Source organism: Syngnathus scovelli, chromosome 14 (assembly GCF_024217435.2).
Source record: "Syngnathus scovelli strain Florida chromosome 14, RoL_Ssco_1.2, whole genome shotgun sequence".
Classification (NCBI taxonomy): Eukaryota; Metazoa; Chordata; class Actinopteri; order Syngnathiformes; family Syngnathidae; genus Syngnathus; species Syngnathus scovelli.
This window is the reverse complement of record NC_090860.1, coordinates 13,943,363-13,964,669: the sequence shown is the minus strand read 5'-3', so window position 1 is coordinate 13,964,669 and position 21,307 is coordinate 13,943,363. Positions and strand designations below refer to the sequence as shown.

Below are 21,307 nucleotides of genomic sequence, written 5' to 3'. Positions count from 1 at the left end.
AGTAGGACGGCAGGTGGGAATCCTATTTTTACACTTTGACTGTATGCTGACACACATTGTGAGTTGCAGCGGTTATCATACATGTACACATGGCGTAAAATGTGTGCGACACTCCTCTGGCACCTCAATGTGTTATCTTCCTCCCATATGTGTACCTCAGGGCCGTTTCCAGTCCCGGTAATAGACTCTCTCAGTTTCTCAGTTCCACAGTCTCTGCCATAGCTGGAGGGACTCAAGGGAGGTGGCGTGCACTCCTTTCTGTGTGTGTGTGTGTGTCAAGGCCACATTTTTCCATGCCTGCCAGTCTGTCATGCTCGCATAAAACAATTAAATCCCGTCCGTACCTTACTTCACCCTGCCGCAGTTTCCCGCAGTGACTGCGACAGTGATTGCGGCATATTCCTACGTACGTGCAACACTGTCTCCTACAGGCAAGCTCTGCCCCGTATGCACGCCGGTCGTCGGCATTAGCTTTCTTCTCCATCCGTCTCATTATAAGTCGTGACTCATCGACGTGACGTGATGCTCTCAACGGATAAACTTGTGCTAATTTATATTCAGGGAAAGGGCTGTGTGTCTATCTATGATGCTTTGCGCAGATGGCGGCTGTATCCAATAGGGTTCAGTGCCCGTCTGTGTTAACCCATTGCTTTCCTGTATAGACAACAGCTGGGAAGCTGAACATTGGCAGTTGTACCTTTCTATCATTCCCATATGGAATAATAAGCCTGCAGGGTTTACATTTCCACAAGGGAGGGACAAAAAGCTGCAGAGCACAAAAACAGTCAACAGGGTCGAGTGAGACAAAGACAAGACACAACCGGAATGATGCGCTGTCACAGAGAAAGAAAGGTTAATCCGTTTGAGTTGCTGCATATGATGGCAAAAGCTGCACGGTGATGACGTCACCTCCAGAATGTTGCTTTTACCCTTTTGGAAATCTTTTTTATACTGTACCCAATCATGATGGGTTCTTATTGTCTTTACATACACACCCCTGACAGTATGGACAATATCAAGGTCACTGCTGACGTTCACCTTTATAAGGCATATGGATAGAAGGGGTAGCTCCATAAAAATTATTGTATCGGTAGCAATGAATACCATATTAAATGTATGTGCAGCTTGAATGTACTGGATACAGTTTAGAAAGAAAAAGATGGTGACCCGAATTTTGTGTCTGTTATATTTGTAGTTGTATTCATCACGCCTGGGGGACATACGGAACTCAAACAAGGATCCAGAACATGTACCAAACCAAAATACAGTATGGTCACATTAACGAGCTACACTTTAAAGTGATGCCGCAGTGTTAAAGAATACGCTGCAGATGCTGAGGCCAAAGTGTGAACCACCGTTGTCAGAGCGACGTCCAATAAGAGTGTCTTCAGCTGAATCTACTACTACTGCTGTGTGTGTGTGTGTGTGTGAGGAGTTCATGACCATTAATGTGCCTGTTTGCTTGTCAGGACTCCAATTACAGAGTGGAACAAGAGAGCGCTAGTGATGTCTATAGGTCATCACTGTTGGACCAACTGCGGCCAGTTCCGACATAGCCTCTTTAATGGACACCAAGGTGTTTGGCCCATTAAGCTTCTCCGCTCCAGCCATGTGGTTGGTCATCATGGAACGAGACAATTCCCGTATCATACAAACACATCATTAGGGTCCAAATGAAGCGTGCGTGTGTGTTTGGATAAACATGGGGTAGCGTTTGCTTAATGAAAGAAACTGCAAACCTTCAGCAACGTTTCAGAAGGAACGGGACGGATTTGTACATCTGGTAAAATCACCACCGTCTGAATTTTGAAAGCTCAGCGCGTACTTCGGTTTGAACGCCTACCGTACGGACGGATAATTTATGGCTGTCTTTTAATAAGCAAAAGAGAGAGCCATAAATAACGCTAAGATCCACTAAATCATTAAACGTTAACGTCTTGTGTGTTTGGTCAGGTGACATTTATACGTGTTTATTGTCCCCATAAAAGGCTTCTGAGAGTGCCACAGAGATCAATATCTCTTCTGTATACAAGTTCTGCAATAAATCATTTGAAAGGATTCAGGTTCTCACATCTTTCATGATGGAATTAGCAAGTGACACTGTGTTCTTATTTTGCTGCCGTCATTTTAGGAAACACATTTGATAAGACTTCTGAACTCTGAAAATGTATTCGTTCAGTTTCCCACTAACTTGCCAAAGAGTACTCAACCCAGTCAGAACGCTTTCATTTTCTCATTCCTTCTTTGTAGGTATAGCAGAAGATAGATATAAAATCACTTTCAATCTCAAACTCATTTCCACCCAAAATATGTCTCGGAGCCCTCTGACCTGGAGCGTTGTGTATCTCAGTCCATCTGTTGCACTGGCTGCTGTGTTTTACCGAGTCACAGATGACCCCGACGACACCAAGCCAGCAGCAGATGTAGCCGGCCGCTGGTGGCCCAGCCCAAACAGCTGTGACACTAAAGGTGGCTCACAATGATGGATGACTTTGGCCAAGTTGCCCCAGACCGGCCAGCTCAACAACTTTTGTCTGATATTCAGTTACTCTTTCATCTGATCACTTTGGTACTGGCTCACATCCAAAATTGAGTTAGTGGGTGCCCCTGTAAAAGTAAGAGCCACATTTTAAATATTTAGAATTTGTCAATATTTAAAAAAAAAAAATAATAATAATGTCTGGTTTGTGTAGCTTAGTGGCTGCTATAATAATAATAATAATAATAATAATAATAATAATAATAATAATAATAATAATAATATTAGCTTTAAGGAAAAAAAATCTGACTCCTCACCACCTGTCCAGCATGCACCAGGATTCTTCTCATAGGCTCACCCGTGGCCTGAATCAGGACCAGCTGTATAAAACATGAAAAACAGTACAGAACATGAATAGACGGACGGTCCCATTATAATACGAGCACTATTTACTGCCTGACTGATGCTGAAAAATTCTTATGCAGCTGTTTGATCTCATTCGATTGCGAAATTCTACTTAATGTTGTGGTGAGGGTCTTTATGTTCGCTATGACTTTGTAGTGACTGAAGTCAAATTAAAGGGAGCGATGGGTTAATGCTGACATGAAGGACTTCAAATGTGAATTGAAAGTGTGAAAAAGGCCTTTTTTTTTTTGCTATTTTAAAATAGCACAGACACCGGATGTTTTCATCCGACTGCCAAGTCCAATTACATCATCCCTTGAAAATCAAGAGGGGCTCTTTCTTAGCCATCATTACAATTAGGAAATATTCACAAACCATTTTGACATTGCTTAAGATTTACATTTAAAGCAATTTTAGTTGAATTGTTCTTTTAATATTTTGTCAAAGTGTCAAATTATCCGTTCGACTGAATACAAACAAGGCGTAAGTCGGGGTGACAACAGTGTCAGCGGAACGAAATTGGATGAATTGCAGCAAACACAAAAACAAAAGTAGGAAGGAAGTCATTTTGGAGTTCAAGCTAAGAAACAAGCTGATGGGAGGGAAAGGATGCTGCGGCTTCTTCTCGCTCCACCCCATCCAGCTTCTCCTCTCACCTCCCCTGCTGAGAAGTCAGCTTTCATGTTCTTTTCAAAGTCTCAGGTAATATTACCCCGGGCAACCTTGACAGAGCCTGGGGCAAAGGCAGCCGTTGGCTTCGGCACCTGTGCAAACACTTACCCGTGTGGCGGCGGCTAAGACGCTCGCTGCAAAGCGTGCACATGCATTAGCATTCACACAATCACTTGCCGAGGGTAACACACACACATACACATACACTTCGATTGTCTCCACACCGTCGCTGTCATTAAGACTCATTAAGGCGGATGGTTTTATTGAAGGCGGTTGTGTTGAGGCATCCTCTGAATTATTTATATCTGCTCTCATGCACACACACACACGCACGCGCGCACGCCATATACACACATATTCAAAGACACACTTATTGCACATGCAGGAAGCTGTAGCAGAGCAGAGCTGCATAGCCTATATAGGTCACTTCCTTCTCCACCCACATCACACTGAAAGTGGAACTGGAAGGCAGGAGGGAGAGAAAGATGGAGACGGAGAGCTTATTTTAGCACAATCGCAGACACACACCGGTCGACCGACCGACCGCCCGACCGCCATTGAGGTCCCGGTAGATAAAGGTGTGTCCACCTCAGAGACAAAACTGTCATCGCTATGAATGAGACCTGAGTGGCTTGCACTTACTTGTAATTAAATGCTGAAACTGTTGGGACGAGTATGAGGGTAATAATAATTGGGACACACCTGATGTACGGTGTTTTATTATGAATTGAAAAAAAAATGTGGCTAGTCACATTAAGTGGCCTTTCACAGGGTGGAAAATTTAAATGAAGTCCAACCAATCAAAAGGGACCAAAAATAGATGGGCATTTATAGATTCATAGATTCCATGCAATATTCATCACATATAATATGGGTTAAGTATTCATAATTATGGGGAGACAATAGAGTGAACGGCGGGAAGGCGCTTTGGGTAAATGCACACTGGAGATTATGACAATTAGACATTTTTTTTCTTTTCAAATTATTACTTGTGACGTTTGATTATTATTTGGTTAATGTTCCTGTCAAAAGTGAACAATGCTCATTCTGAGTGTGTGAAAAGGGTTAAGGGTCTGTAAAATGGAAAGGACTGCTGGTATATTGTACAAGATGAAAACTCACCTCACAACAGCTACGTTGTTGGAGTTGCAGGATTTTCTGTCACATACTTCTTGTGTTCATGTGACAACAATCTGCCGTTGACTTCATTTGGCTGGAACGCTTATCTGAAAAGGAAAAAAAAAAATCCAAGCTTAGTTACAGTTTACAAATTTGACGTTTTCCAAATATGTCAAGATCCAATGAAATCTTTGGTCACAATTCCAAAAGGTACGTTCGGGGGAAAGCCGGTGTTCGAAACTGAAAGACGGCTGTACTTACAATAAAGCATGGTGGTGGCAGAATCATGCTTTGGGGCTGTTTTTTTTTTTTCTCTTTTTGCTGGATCTGTCGTCAAGGTGGAGAGAATTATCAACAGTTTCAAATATCAGTAATGCAAGCACAAACCTTCCAGGTTCTGTTGGAAAAAAAGAGATGGGTATTATGGAGTAGGATAAGATGCTCTTCACTTCAAACCTGTTTTTTTTTTCTTCTTTGGCTTCAATTGTCTAGTTAGTTTAGATGTTTTGCTTACAATGTATTTCTTTAATACATTGGCTGGAACCCTCTTCAACATCTCAAGGGACAAAAAGAAAAATAACTTCTAGTGTCGCTTGTGCAAGGTCATTTTTAAATGTATTTCTTGATCAAAAGCAGTCAAATAACCTTTATTGTTGTTCCGACTATTCTATTGGCTGGCACTGGATCCATGTGAATTGGAGGGTGTCACAAGTGAAGTGAAGAAATAACACACCTTGAGTGAAGCACTGCATCTTTTTCAATAGCAAGGCCTTCATTTTTTTTTTTTTTTTTTCCAGACCAGAGAAGCAAATGAGAGACTATCCCAGTTTGACGGTTAAAACTGTGACGTGTGTGTGTGTGTGTGTGTATTGTTGAGCTCACAGGGCCAATATCAAAGCAAAGGTTCACTGGTTCTCCGTGTCACCTGGGTTCCTCTGTCCTCACCTGATGTCTTGTCACTGACCCAAATGTCAAGTGCATCTGTGTTCAAGTGTGTGTGTGTGTGTGTATGTGTGTGTGGTCAAGCTAGAAGAGGAGAAGACAGATCTAGGTCAGGCAGCTCCCACGAGAGTGTCAGCGCGCTCGGCGGCAGATGACATGTCTGATGTGAGCGAGCGAGCGAGAGAGCAAGAGAGCAAGAAGCAGAGGGAGCGAGAGAAAGAAAGAAAGAAAGAAAGCGTGAGCATGCAGCCAGACAGTGGAACAGGCAAGGGTCACAGGAGGACGACATCATCGCATGAGCTCACACTCGTGCACATAGCACGAACACACACAAACGCACACTTCGCTTGAATTAGTGCAAAAATGCAGTCACGCTCAAAATAGCATACAAACGGTCAATGACATCACACAGCAGAATTTATATTCTCACTGAAATCAATTTGGAGTTCAGCTTATCGTGCATGTTTTTGTTTGGGAATGTGAGAGGGAACACAGAAAGGCCTAAGTCTACGGAATCGAACCCTGCACCTCTAAACAGCGAGGCGGATAAACGAACCGGTGGTCCACCGTGCCATTAACAGTTCTGCCGCAAGAAATAGAAGGAAAGCACAAATTGCATCACATCGCTATTTATCGGAATATTCTTGCATGACTTGAGGAGCCACACTTAAATGAAGTTTTTAAAAATACTGAGCGGTCACGGAGTTGTGAACTTTGCGACTGTGGCCAAATTGCTTTTAATGGATTTCATGGGGAATCGTCCATGTGTCGTTTGATTGACAAAAATGTTTGCGGGTTTGTTCCATGCACCATCGATCAAACGCATACAAACTGTCACTCGGTGTCGCCGGGACTTCATTGACGGACTCGCTGGCCACTTTAATTATTAATCGGTAAAGCTCACATACGGGAGCTGGAGTCACAACTGTGAAGTTTTCATTTGTTGCCGGCGGAATACAAATATCACGGGTTAAGTGCCCCCCTGAGTAATTAATTACCTGGCAACTTGATTGTAAAAAGAGAAATTCAATGAACAAAATAGCTCCATCATTAGTTATTAATACAGCTCACAGGAAAAAAATCGGCCTGCAAATTGAATGACGGTGTCATGTGAACATCTGTGACTTCATATAGCCGCCATTAGAGAGTAAATGTCAACATCCCACATGAGAAATGAGCCCAATTAGAGCTTTTGAAAGCTACGTATGCGTTGGTTAGTGGCGAGGGTCATAAATAATGCTGTGCTTGTTCATTAATTAAGGGACAATGGCTTTGGATGAAGGAGCTGGATGTATGCTGCGTGATATTAGCACCTCTATTGTGGTCTCTTTGACCCCAAGCAATAAGAGGTCAGTCCATAATCTATGTCAGTAGTGTTGACTTTGTAAATGTAATTGATGAATGAAATAAAACTAAGTCGTCAAAGGGATGGAAGCATTTAGTTGAGTAGGAATGATTAGTTGATTTATTAACATTATATAGAGAGATCTGTACAGTGTGATGGTTATGAACATGCTTGGTTTCTATTTTTATCTATCTAGGCTGTTTCTGAATAAGAATCGGCTGGAGTATTTTAATGTACAGTACGTTAAAATTATAATATATCAGAGATGAGCTTTTAGCATTTCCACATTTTTCCTTTTATTCTATGTGTTAAATTTTTGGAGATATTTGTCTTATTGGAATTTAATTATCTTTGTGTGTTTAATCAAGCAAATGTGTTCAAATCTCCCATAGCACTTTCAAGAAGACATATTTCCTTACTAAATGACTTAATGCAGACACAAAAATTCTAAGACCCCGTTTGTCCCTTCCGCGAGCTGTTTATCTTCTGCAGAAATGATAAAATTATAAATAAGTAGCTTAGGGGACACTGGAGCTTTCGGCGACTACAGGGTACTTTCAGCTAATATCAAAAGCGATGAGTTGATGTTTTACAGTATGTATGCTGCTGCAGAGATTGTGGAGCAGAAAACACTGCAGCTCATGTGAAAGTAAGAAAGTAACATTTACAAGTGGTGATATTCACTACGAATATTTTCTTCCAAATTGACTCCTGTTGTTATTGTCAATCAATGCAGTGGGTGGAAAAAAGTCTTCAGGCTCATGTCGGCAACTTCCTGCCCGAGCAAGACCAAACTAACTCAGGAGTCGAAGAGTTTCAAAAAATAAAGTAAGATTTAAAATAAGAATATGATATAAGGACAAAATGTGCATGGTTGTGGATTTCATGAAGCCTACTGTCAACCCTGGAGGGGACGAGGCTTCCTTCCTCCACTTCACGTGTACAGATCACGCCGCTCTCGTCACCTCCCATGGGTGCTGGCTGCGGACCTCTTAACTCCCCTTCTATGGCTGTCAGTAATTCTCTTCCCTTGCTCTGTCCGCTCTCCACCCACAGTGCAGAGAATCATGTTAAAACGTGAGCTTCATTTCAAGCAGGCAAAAAATAATAATAAATAAACTCCCTCCATGCAAATGAGTCAGATACACTGAGGTGAGGTTGTAATTATCAGCGGAAAGCTGAAGCCTCACAAGCAGTGGCTCCATGTTGCATTTAGGAATAAATAATTGAATTAATTTGAATTTCATGTCTCAAGCCATTTGCACAGCAACGTGAGAGGAAAACATCTGACAATTAGCGCCAATCACAATGGCTTGAGGAGAGCTAGTATTTTCTTTTTTTTGTTACACCTGACCTGAATTGTGCCATGCAAAACATCATTTGAACCTATCAAAATTAATAACTTCCTACTAAATTCATGAGAAATTCCTAAATTAGCGATTCCCGAGCTTTTTGGGTGACACTGAACATCTCGCTGTGCTCTTAACCGGGAACGTTTAATTAAGTCACTGAATGTGGATTGTATTTACATGAATTACAGTTTTTGCAACAATATGTGATGCAGTTTTGGGAAATCCACGCTCACAACAGGATCTGGTATTTGAGAGTACGGGGGACCCTGTTGATGACTAAGCGGCCGTCATAGCTGAGCGAGGCGAAGAGCCACGGATCGGCCGACGACCACTCAGCTGCATATACGCTGTCTTCGTGCTCCTCGTAGGTGGACACCACGCTGTCTTTCAGAGGCTCCTTGCCCCTGCAACACAAGCACATGAAAAAAGATGCAAGATGGGAAAAATCGACAATCTAAAAGGGTTTCAAATGAACTTTGAGTGGCAATATGGAAGATGATGATTTAAAATTGCGTACAAAACCGTGTGATGGTGTGTATTTATTTCTTGTACTGTTAATAGTGTTACGTATGAACCATGTTAGCGCAACCCCGTTCCATTTGTTATGAGGTTTCACAATCACGTTCCTACAATATCGCTAACAATTAAATGGATAATTAATTAGATCAAGGACGTTCGTTTGCCGGTGTATCTGCTTCAGTGATTCAGCAGTCAGGACAAAACTCCACAGTTGGAGGAGTTACAGTGGATATGAAATGTTCAAAGGCTTGCTTTATGTGATTTAAAACAATAAGATAAATCTTTTTTCCAGTTTTTCCCACAATTCATGTGATCTGTAGTCTGTACAAGTGAATTAAAAAAAAAGACTGTAAATTGTTTACTTTCTTATATCTTAAGCGTCGACCATGTTATTGTTGGAAATGCTATTAAAGTCTTCTGAGATCATAATTTGCAGTATATTTAATACGAAATCACTTTTAGAGAAGCCTCAATTAGTCTTGAAAATTGGCTATTTACAGTATGAACAATATTTCAGTTTGGTAACCAGGAAACCAGGAGTTGCATAAGAACATAAGAAGATGATTCAAAGGAGGACTGGACTTAATGTCCATTGCTGACCGACCCTGATGCTTTAATTCCTCATGAAACATTATGTTGCTCTTACTTATCATCTTGGTGATTGTCCTCCCCCTCGCTGAGATCCTCATCATCCACCAAATGGCCAAATGGCTCTGAGGAGATGGACACCATGTTGGAGAGGATGAGGCGGCTGTCGCTGCTGGCCGTCAACACCAGCTGGTCGTGGCTGTGGTTATAGCGGACGCTCCACACCCTACCACCCAAAAAGAGTAGTTAGCAAAAAACCATGAAAAAAATGACAAACTCAGCTATGGCAATTCATCTCTGCAACAATTTGCATATACTCCTCCTAGAGCAGGCAAAATAAACTGCACGGCAATTTTAGGCATTTCCTAAGAGTGCCCAGTTAGTCGATCAGCGTCCACATTCGTTTGAGTTGCCGATCTAGTTTGTACCCCATTTTTGCACACACAAACTTGAGTAAATTAGGCCCTTGATGTATTCAAATGTGGCATGATTGATCAAATCTGTGGATCAAACAGTAAGAGAAAAATATTGAAATAATTCTTCTGTCTCCCTCACAAACGCACACCCATTTTCACACTGCTGCAGTACACGGTGTTCAGCTCTTGGCAGTGCCTGCAGCTTCACAGAGCAGAGAAGAAGAACCGAGCCAGGCACGTCGGGCCGACAACGGTTAAACTTTTGCTGTCAAAAGGAGTAACTGCCTATTTAAAATGTAATTAGCGTATAACTGCATTTTATTGCACCAGAAGTACTTAGGGCATTCAATTATTTAGGAGATAAAGCCATTAATAAAATAAGACACCAATCAACAGTGGTGCAGAGGAGTTTTCAGAGTCTTCGGCATAGTTTCTGCTTTCTCCAGAAATAAACAAGGAAAAAAAAAGGACTGACGCATTTCCATCCATCGTCAAGCCATCTAGATGCAGTATTAATCAAATTTTTACCATCGCTCCCTTTCGCCATCAGTCCTTCCACTTTAATATCAGGAACTTTTTTGGGGGTATGCAAAAACACAGTATACCCACCAATGCGAATGCTCCTCCAGGGTTTTGATGGGCTCCTGGACGTTGCGCACATCCCAGAACTTAACTTTGCAGTCGTCTCCGCAGCTGGCCAAATAATACTGCTTGTTTGGGTTGAAGTCAAGGTCACGTACCAGCTGCCCATGGGCGTTCTCGATACAGTAGATCTGACTGAGGAGGAAAGAGAGACAGAGATGCGGGAAACTTTTTCAAAAAGTTTGGCGAAGATTAAAGGATAATAAGGGAATAGCAATTAGAAAAGGATGCAGGAAAAGAGTAAGGAAAGAAGTTGATTTAAAAGAACAATAAAAAGTGAGAGAGAGAGATTCACGCTGTCCAGACATTCCCAAGTGTGAGTCTGTCAGCCAAAGCCAAGCTCAATAAAGAAGCTGACACCCGATGTTGGTTTATCATAAAGGTAAAAAACCACACAGCTCCGAGTTCCTGCTAGTCCATATCATGGCATGGCGGTGGAACAGAGAAGTCTGCTTCCATCTATTTGGTCAAATTCTACACCTCCAAACACTTTCACATTTACTGCGTGAGTGAAATGTAACATTTGAAATACAGTATAATAATATTATACTATAATTATTTATAAACAAACAGCCATTCAGTGTATTCCAAGTATAAAATACTTATTTTTGCCGTGGTATATTAAATAACAGTTTGCCAATTAGAGATTCTCACCACGGTGGCTCGACTTCTCCCTTAAGCGTGGATAAATAAACGAAAACAAAAGACAAGAAAAAGTTTATATCTTCAAAACCATTTCCTCTCCAGACTCGCCTAATAAAGCTCAGCTTGGTTGGGTTATGTTCAGCAGAGTGGAAAGCCTCAAGTGTTATGGCCCAGCTGGATGCCAACAGCAGATAGCTAGCTAGCTCGTCACCCCTCTGATCACATTAGGCAATTAACATGCTAATTAAAAATCTCATTAAAATAAGGGAGGTATAAGAGAATGACCCGGGGCAAACTGCTGGGCTTCAATTAGGTCAAGACAGCTAGAAGCTTTTGTGCGACACAATGTATAATAACAAGTCGAGTGACTATACATCATCATGAGTAAATCGAGCATATACATAAACAGTGATCCTGTCAAAAAGCTCACCTTTAACTTTTATAGCTTGTATGAGTTGTGCTGAAATTCTTCCATGTTTTCAATATTTAATGCATTTGTCATCATAAAAACAGCTGATTTGGAATTTATGCTTTCATCAATGTCTATGTGATGTATCCGTGGAGCAAAAGGAAGTATTTGATATTTGAGTAGCTCTGGTGGCAGCAAATCATCTTTACCCATCTTTCCATTTACAAATGTTAATTGAAAATCAAAGTGATTATGTTGACATTTCTTTCTAGGTTAGCACATAAAAACAAAGGGATAACAAATCATGATTCAATTGTAGAGCAACAACGATAAACCTGAATATTGATTTTTAAGAGAAATACTTTCAAAGCTTCTTTTTTGGGGCTGTCACGTCACATGTGTCACTATTTCATGTGGTCAGTGAAGACTGCTGTCAAATTGTCATCTCTGTAAACATCAACAAGAGACCATCTTCCAAAGCCTTAGGGTTTATTTTTAAATACTAGTTGTTGAATCTTGCACAGTAATCAAAAGTATTTGTCAACGTTTTGTTTTGGCTTGCACCACATTGTCTTGCAATCTCTCCCCATTATTTATATTCAAACGTCATAATTTCGTTCCACGTCAGGCGAGTGGTGGAATCCTCAGCCACGAAACGGCACGTTTGAGCTGACTCCAAACGTCACTTTTACTTCAAGTAACAATTTCATGTTTAATTTTGAAGCCGAGGCACATGATTTATTCACGGGGCTCTGGTCTCCTGTGTAAAAGCTGTGACCCCGGGCTCAGGGGTGGCTAGTGTTTAACCCGTTCCAGCGTGGAATGGGACGTGGCTGCCATGTGAAAAGGAAATGGAGCAGGAAATTGGGTTTGTTTCGCCTTTTCCCTCTCCGGTGTCACTAAGCAATCCCCACTACACACACATGAACACAAAGCAACACGCTCACACATCCACTCCCTAGGCTCCAGCTAATAGTGGAGAGACCTGGGACTTTTTTTTCCATGTGTACCAAGTGTGTGTTTGTATGAGTGTGGGGGATTATCGTTGTGTTCTGCCTAAGCCACCAAACACACTCAATCTACTGTCATTCAGCCAGCAAGGCTGAGAGTGTGTGATGGGGGTTGATGGGGGAACAGGGGACCTATTACACACACTGTTAGGCACTAGCAGATAAAAAAAAAAACATACTCACAAATACTCTTGTGTCTAAATGCGGAAAATACAAAAAGTAGAGCGGCAAACACTCACATAAATGTTTCCGTCAAAATCAGAAAACATTGAACTGGGATTCATAAGTTATTCACTTATCCTTAATTCAAGCACGGAAATTTGTGTTAAAAGTCTCTCGAGTGCTAAAAATTTGTGACTTTTCAGTCTCTGTGATTAAACACTCCCCCCAGAGTGCACACCCCAAAAATCCAAACTTGAGCTGCATTGAGAGATTAATTGGGGAAAAAAAAGACAGAAAATGATGAAAGTGTGAAAATTATTGTCACGCGGATCGTGATGGGCAAATGAAGCTTCAGATTTGCTTCATGAGCTAGTTGTATTTTTTTTTTTCCATTCCTTTAAACTCTGTTTAACATTGAATTCATTTATGCAAACCAACAGTGGCATGATTTCTGTTGACCATGCTCCAAGGAGTGCTCAGAGAGTTGGTGCATGGAAAATTAGGAGGAACATTGATTCTCACAATGTGACTGGATACACAAATTCCAGAGGAAAACCTGGTACACATAACCTCCTACTGGCTTAGTCTAGCCGATAAATCTCTCTGCTGAGGGAATCGACTGGAACAGACGGTCATAGTCACACAGACACACACACACACACACACGCGCACACACAGTCTCTGTTTCTATGACAACTGCTGTGTGGAAGGATGGGGAGAAGGAAAAGAAAAATCGAACGAGGAGAGCAATCATTTCATTGCTGTTCGAAATTAAAGCCTGGCTTTGAGATTGGGCTGGCAGACAAGGATGACAGGATGGCAGGTTTGGAGGGAGGTACATCAGATGGGGAGAAATAATAATGAAGAAAGATAAACAGGTACACAAACGGAGAGACGTGGTGAATAATTCATTGTTGTTGTTGCTTTTTTTTTAATTAATATTTTAAAAGTGACATCCATTGAGAATTAGTGTCAAATTGCCTTTTATTGGGTGGTTAATCTTAATGTTCAAACAAAGTGGTCTTATTCTTTTGTCCTCATTGCAACATTCACAATCACCAAGTATGATAAAAATTGCAGAAATGATTTCACCCAAAAAAAAATCGGTTACATTTCAAAAGCTTGTTCACTCGTGATATTCTGAGTTAAAACACAAAGAAAGTGTAAACAAATACATGGTAGCAAAAAACATTTTTTTTTAGTTTGAGTCGAATATTTTTTGCGGGGATGTTAAATCGGAATTGTTCATGCAAGAGAAGGGAAGATTAAACTCTGCATTAGTCTGCAGGGCTAATGTGAACAATACATTATGTAGAAATTGATCCACTCCGCTAGCAATGTCTTCAATAATGCTAAACTCATTGTTCATTTTTATTCTGCGGTCTGCCTAAGGTCATAAATACAAGTCTCTAAATATACGTCCAATGGAGTTACGGTGGCTGGAAATCTATGAAAAGGTTAGCTAGAACGGATTTGACTGCTGCAAGGTTCCAAAGGTCACTCTGAAATCAACTCTAACATATGTAAAAGTAGATTTAAAGCAGTTGAGTTCTTTTGCGTAAGTGTCTATTGAAATGGACCAGTGCTTTGAGTTAAGAGCATAGAACTAATTAGGCTTTTATCTCAAGGCATGTTAAAAATACAAATGAACTGGAAACTCTTCCAAAAGTTCCAATCTATCAAAATCAAGCATTGTGATCTTTAAAGATGAGATGATGATTTTTTTTTGGTAAGTAGACCCCCCGCTAGCCAAAATAAAGTGCGGAGGAAGTCTTTAATTTGTTACAAGGCAGAGTGATATCGGAGTTTCATCCATTCTATCAGGGCTTGCGATACACATCTTGTAAATACATTCTCTTCTTGTCTATCTCCTTCACCGAGCACCCCTCTCAATCTCCTCTGCACTTTGCTGTTATCATGGTGATCGATGGCAAGGTGATTATTATTCCTCTAGTACAGCCCCCCCCCACGGACATGTGCTGACCTAACACATCATCGTATAGATCACAAACAAGCACAACGTACGCAAATCTACTAACAACCTGCAATTACAAGGTTCGTGCAAAAAAAAAAAAGTACATTTGCATAAACATGGTTTGTGATTAGAGTCACAAATTCCACATCCATTTTTTTAAGTCCTGAGAGTGAATGATGAATGAGAAAATACCTGCACCAAAACTCACCCCATGGTACGGAGGTCCCAGCCTCTTATGGCCGTGTCACTTGCAGTGGCGAGTTGGCTGCAGTTATGGTGAGGGCTCCACTTGCCTGAAGTGAACTTAAGTTGCCCCTTTCCCTCAAGCACAGCAGTGCTGGAGACCTGCAAAGGATCAAAAAGCAACCTCATTAACACCTCGAAGCAGCCATTTAGAAGCAAAAGTCCCCCCCATTGTTTATTTTTACTTCCCTTCTATATATATTTTTTTAAATGATCTGTTCAGGTTACATTGCACAAAAATGTGGCTTTGAAAAAATGTGTCCTTTATTTACATCACAAAAAAAGCAGGGGTGTGTAGACTTTAAATATCCACTGTATGCGGATGAGCCTCTTTCATATGCATACATGGTTATGCCAAAGAACACATTGAAGAAATGATAATCCAGGCCGAGGCCTTGGGAGAAAGAAATAGATCGTTTGAAATGAACACATAACCTACTGACGGATAGAGGGTTAGGGAGACAGGAAAACCGGGATGAGAAGGGAGGCAGGGAGAGAAAGAGAGGTATTAGCATTCTCATCAGTACCAGAGGAATTTGTCTTGACTGCCAAGTTTTTTTTCCCTTCTTTTTCATTCCCGCTCTCCTAATCAAGCACACTCTCTTCCCACATCCATACATCCTGCTCTGCCTCCCAGCCTACATCTTTCCAATCAAGCTTGGCCGTCCATTGCTCCCTCCATCTTCCTTTTCTCATTATACAGCCTCCCACGATTACTTTCCAACTCTCCTCTTCTCCCTTGATATGGGCTTTAATACCTCTGCTGTCCAGTGTTGGTGTCAAAAGATAGGATTAAGACCTCACATGGCCCTGTGGTTGTACTTGACCTCACATTGAGGTCACTACTTACCAGAGCGCACGCAATCTGAAAGCAGTTGTCCAAGTAAAACATTTATAAATGATGGAACAAAAAAGAAAAAGATCAGTCTGTCCATTACTTCTCTACACAAGTAAATTGGGAAAAAAATGATTGACAAACATTTGTAAATTGAAATTAAAATCTTGACAAGCCTGACCAACTCATTCATGATTAATGAGCTAACTACACAAGTGGTTCTCTCGATGAAAAAAAAATCTTGTCAAAGGTCTTCCCACAGTGTTTGCAGAAGAATGAAAGTTGAGCTCGTATGATATTGAAAAAAAACAACAACTATTTACAATCAAATTTTGCAACTTCAGGTAATCTATGTAGAAGATGGGGGTGGCGTTATTCTGAGCCGAGTATCAGAGCAATGACGATTAGCGGACGCAGCTAGTGTCACAGGGAATAAGGAATTGTTCACCTGATAACATCCAGACAATATGGTGTTTATCAAATAATGAGTTTACTATTGTGAGATATGCTGTGTGTTTGTTATGCAGTTTACAGTGCAGCGTGTGTGTAATCGTGTGTGTGTCTTACTGTGGCCTGTGTGGAGCTCTCTTGCAGATCCCAGAGAAGAATATGGCTATCAGCCAATGAAATCACACGCTTGCCATCTCCCATTGGCTCCCACAGTACGCTGTGGATTGATTCAAAAGACGCACATGATTTATTGTATTTTTTTATATAAACACATCAACTAGTGTAATCACTGAAAACTATCTGTACAATTTCATAAGATGCAAAATGTGATGGCATCATCTACTGAACTCTATATACGGTAAGGCGATGCAGACCAAAGCTATTTTGTTCCAAAAAAATAGCCAGCTTTGTCAAATTGACCCAACTTCCTGGGTCGATCCAATTCCGAACGCAAAATGGGTTGTTTTTAAGCAAGCATTTTTAATGCCACGTTTACTCTACGCCACACTGGGTTTTTCTCCATCTTTATCGCTTCCTCGCACAGTTACAGTATGCATCACTTTTACTGATTGGCATCTCTAAAAATGATAGCAATCGAGAGATACTGATGAACGCTGGACTGAAATGAAAAATGAGCATTGATTTCCTTTCTCATAGCTGCTGAGTTATAGGGAGGCATTGTGCCGTACAAAAGACTCGGCCTGTGACGAAAATTGGAGAAGTGGGCCAGTCGATAGTCTGAGTGCCACAAAGTCAAACAATATTCAAATGTCAGGGAGGTAGAATCCAAACAAAAAAAATAGAATTAACCCTGAAAAAAAATAGACAAGAAAGATACTGTAGATGGATTAGCGAGATAAAGAAAAAGAGGCAACATCATCTGGCTGATTGACTGATGGATAAGATGTGATCAATACCAATCAAATAGCGCTTACCAGGCTGCGTTGCCGTGGGCACTGTCGTCTAGGTGACAAAGCAGTTCCAAGTTTTGGGGATTGTGAGCGGAGTCATCAGGTGACTCTTGGCTTCCTGTTTCCCAAGTGGGGGGCATCCGCCATACTGCTGCACAGGACACCACACGGCTGTCGCTGGCTGCAGAAGATTGGACAAATTGAATTATTCATAGAGAGTAAAAAAAAAAAAAAATTGAGCCAGAGAGAGCCTACCAAAGTTATCGTCTTACAAGCAACACATACTTGAATGTTTGGTGAAGGAAAACAAAATGCATTGATGGAGGGGGAAAGGGTGGCACATACTTTTGTTGTAGCAGGTGCTCAGTACGTCTTTGTCTGCAGGACTGGCATCAATGTTCCAGATCTCTCCAGCTTGGTGGAGAAGGACGTTCTTATTAATGATGTTATTCTCGTCATCAAAGTCAATGATGTGGATCTTGAAGGAAAGACAAGAGAAAGAGTCAAGAGGTTGCTAGCATCTCCATTTAAATCCCATTCATTAGATATCAATAGAAGGATTGAAAATAAAATATAAAACAACTCAAGTATGACATAACTAAGCATTAAAATGATAAAAATGCCAAAAGGTGCTTCAGAAATGCAGTCCAGTTTAATACAGTATATTTATCATTCATTTCGCTCCATACGATGATGAGTTCGCCAAGGTTGGCGCCGGCAACACGTCAGTCAGCTTGTCAGTACGGCGGTTATATAGTTGGGCCCAAGAGTACACTTGTACATCACTGCAGTTAAATCCGGCCAGTAAAGATTTACAAGGGATGCAACCCTTCAACTATATTATTAATACCGGGTGCATCTGAGAAGGCAGGTTCTTGACCCGTGATATTACTTAGGCCTTGGCTGATGTTAAAAACAATCAACAGCTATCTAAAAGTCCAACAAGGTAAACTTTTATTTTATAACCTTCACGTTTTACTGAGGGACTTTCATTACGTAGGAATCTATTCAACGCCGACGGGGCCTTCGGTTGAATTCAGTTCAGGGCTCGCCGTGCAGTAAAAAGTGACGTTCTCTTGGGTTCATCAGACAACTAAAGGCAGGATCCTCAATGGCGGATTCCACTTACAATGTCACACGGGACTGACTGTAAATGGGGATGCCCCGGACAGTAACTCCCACTCATTGTGCCTGTTTGCCATATACAGGCTTAACAGAAAAGGAGGGGAAGAGCAAGCATCACAGCGTCAGAGTCCCTCAACCACCTCAAAGTCACCAAGGCAGCTATTAACCTTGGCTTGGACTGCATCAAGCAGAAAAAAAAATTAAGCAAAGTTATAATTTAATGGTGCTGGGGGAGCGGTACAAATAAATTCACACCGACGGGGACGGGGTAATTGGAGGGCCTTAGTAATAGGGTCCTGCCGAATAAACCCAGGTGAGGGGAAAGAGAACCTCCAAGCGGCCCACCCCCCCTAGGTGATTTATGCCTCGCTCTTCCAAGCCTGGGGAGTGACTCATAACTTTGAACCACTTGGGCACCCGGCCCAGCGCTTTTAATTATGTGCTGGAATGGAAGCAGGGAGAGGTAGAGTCGGGAGGGAGGGAGGGAGGGAGGGAGGTAAGTAAGGGAGGGATAAAGCCAAGCTGGCTTGTGGACCCCACTTCAGGGGCCTGTGTTCTAAAGCTCTTTAGCCGCACAGATGACAGTAAGCGGTACGGAGGAGTAGAATGCGGGTGAGAGGTGCCAAGCTTGGGCACTTTATCTCATTAGCGGCCTTAAATGCCATGCCGACACACACATTCCGATCTGTCATTGGAGCTATTGGTCTCCCAGGGATTTGAGAGGTGCTACGCGAGTTAAGAGAGACATTTCCACCCTGCATTATGCTTAATGGGAGGTGGAGAGGCCAGAAGGCTTATGGATACAGAAGGAGCTCTCCGGGATGAAATGCCAAATCCAAAAAACATTTTTCTTACTGTTAGGACAATCTCGACTTAGTAAACATGCAAAAAGTGGAAAGTATAAAACAAGTTCTGATGGTGTAAAACCTCCAAGTCATTTGTGCATGCTGACCAGCAGATCCTGACATCTTGGAAAACTCCATCATTTCCAACGTGTGAGGAAAACGTGGGCTGGCTGGCAGAGAAGTGCAAAGATGTGTGTGCAAAGAGGTGCGTAGAAGCAATTGAGAGCAAAGCATCTTGAGTCGACTTTAATGAGCATCGGGAGCATCAATAAAGCCACCTCTGCAGTGTGACTCGCTTCTCTCTGTTTTTTGTTTGGCTAAAGGACCGCCACGGACAATAGCGTTATCCCCGGAGGACGACAACACATCCCGGCTGTGTCGTGACCGACCGCGGGCGGGCGAGCAGAGCAGGAAAGGATTAGAAACTGATTTCCAAAGGTTACGCTGCTGCCTGATGATGAAGACTGTGCAACCTTATCGGCAGATTTATCTTGCACGAAAGGAAAAGAAACTATAAAAGTTTTTGAGAGGCTTTTTTGGGGGGAAAAAGGGTGAATGCTTCAGTAAAGGAAGTGTCAGGAATAATATATTCGGTTATTGACATCGTCTGATTAGAATTAACATAGATCAAGTGCTCATTGTTACAGTTCCCCATTTTGAACTGTTTCTATACAAGACTTGGAAAAGAGCTCGGTTCACGTTTTGTGCCAGACCATTTTCACATTCAAGTCTGCCAGAAAACAGGCTCATTTTTCTCCAGGCAGACATTTTTCGCTCTCACCGTCATCCCTCTCGGTTTCCCAGAGAGCTAATTATTTCTCCACCCGGTTAGCACCAACTGTTTCTCTCATCTGTCTCTGAAATGACCTATGCAAGATATGGATGCAGACATGCATTCAATACAAACTCTACTTTCTTCTCATTTACACATAAGAAGCAGTACAAAAGAACGCGTGAACATTTTTTTTTTTATTATTTTGCACCTCACGTAAGCACATAGAAAAGCAAAACTGCAAGAGGGCACAACGTGCTTACGTCACATACGCTCAGGAAGTCGGAGGAAGAAGCTAAGCCATTTGTTTGACGATGTGGGAAGATGGCACTAATGCAGGAGCACTGCAGATTAAAATTCAAGGCGATCACCATGGCGTGTAATTGTAGCAGACATGCTCTCTGTCAAATCCCCCCACCCCAGTGTGGAAGCAGGATAAAACTCAAAACAGAGTTAAAATTCACATTCCGTAAATGTACCTTACTAACTTATTAGTCTTATTAGATAGTTATTTTTAATGCATAGTTATATCAGGCATTAGTTCAGAAATTATAACTAAATCAACCAAATTTTTAATGTCTCAGTGGATATTGTGAGGTTATTGCCCAAGTTTATCAGTGCATTTGTTAATATACTTAGTACAGGGCTATTTAAATCACACTTTATAGGGTATATACATTTTCTTCACAAATATAGATAACAAATTTACTTTTTTTTATATACATTGCTTAGTTTTAGTACCTTCATGATGGGGTAAAACATTACCTCTCAATATAATGCCATGTACCATTTTACCAAATGGAAAATCTGACACTATGAACCAAAATTCAACATTATTAATATAATGAATAATTTGCAATTCCCCGTAAATTACAGTTTAACTTTGATCAATTTGTTGTCTCACCTGGTTGTCAAACTTTAAAGACTGTGTACCCACAAGGAAACGAATAGCATCCGTTTCAGCTGTCTGTGCAGTGAGTGATCGAGCCTGCAATGAGATGAAGCATGCACGAGCAACACTTTAAATACATAGCAATACATTAGATTAAAATGCATGACATTACCATCCCCAAATTGCAAAAACTGTGCAAATAAAAGCAACATGAAAAGGTGCAATCATCTTTTAGCAAGGTAAATACAAATTCTATAATAATATCACCGCAAGATCCATACCTGGAATTCAAGACCATAAATGACAGGTGCGTCGTCTTCCATTTTGCATGTACTGTTGAATTGGTAAGATTAAAACATATAAACAACACGATAGACTCGTAAACACAGCAGTTTAGAATGGAACCAATACTTCCGCGATTGTAAAAAGGCATGCGTTGCAAGTCTTCAGACGGAAGGCGTAACCATGAGTATTCACCGTTGAATACTTTCTAAAGCGTACGTACATTTTTTCCAGAATAGGTCACACGCCATTTATATGAGATTTGGCAACTT

General features: G+C 41.3%; 1 protein-coding gene across 1 annotated transcript; it reads right to left on the bottom strand.

Annotated features, from left to right (window-relative positions):
• Positions 1-7,066: 7,066 nt before the first annotated feature.
• eipr1 (EARP complex and GARP complex interacting protein 1) lies at positions 7,067-21,201 on the bottom strand. Its single transcript, XM_049740538.2, has 9 exons — positions 21,035-21,201; positions 20,766-20,849; positions 17,465-17,597; positions 17,144-17,300; positions 16,326-16,425; positions 14,889-15,025; positions 10,447-10,614; positions 9,480-9,647; positions 7,067-8,718 (listed from the first exon to the last, which is right to left on the bottom strand). The coding sequence occupies exons 1-9, from the start codon at positions 21,074-21,076 to the stop codon at positions 8,544-8,546; spliced, it is 1,164 nt and encodes a 387-aa protein (XP_049596495.1). The 5' UTR covers positions 21,077-21,201; the 3' UTR covers positions 7,067-8,543.
• Between the last annotated feature and the right edge of the window lie 106 nt (positions 21,202-21,307).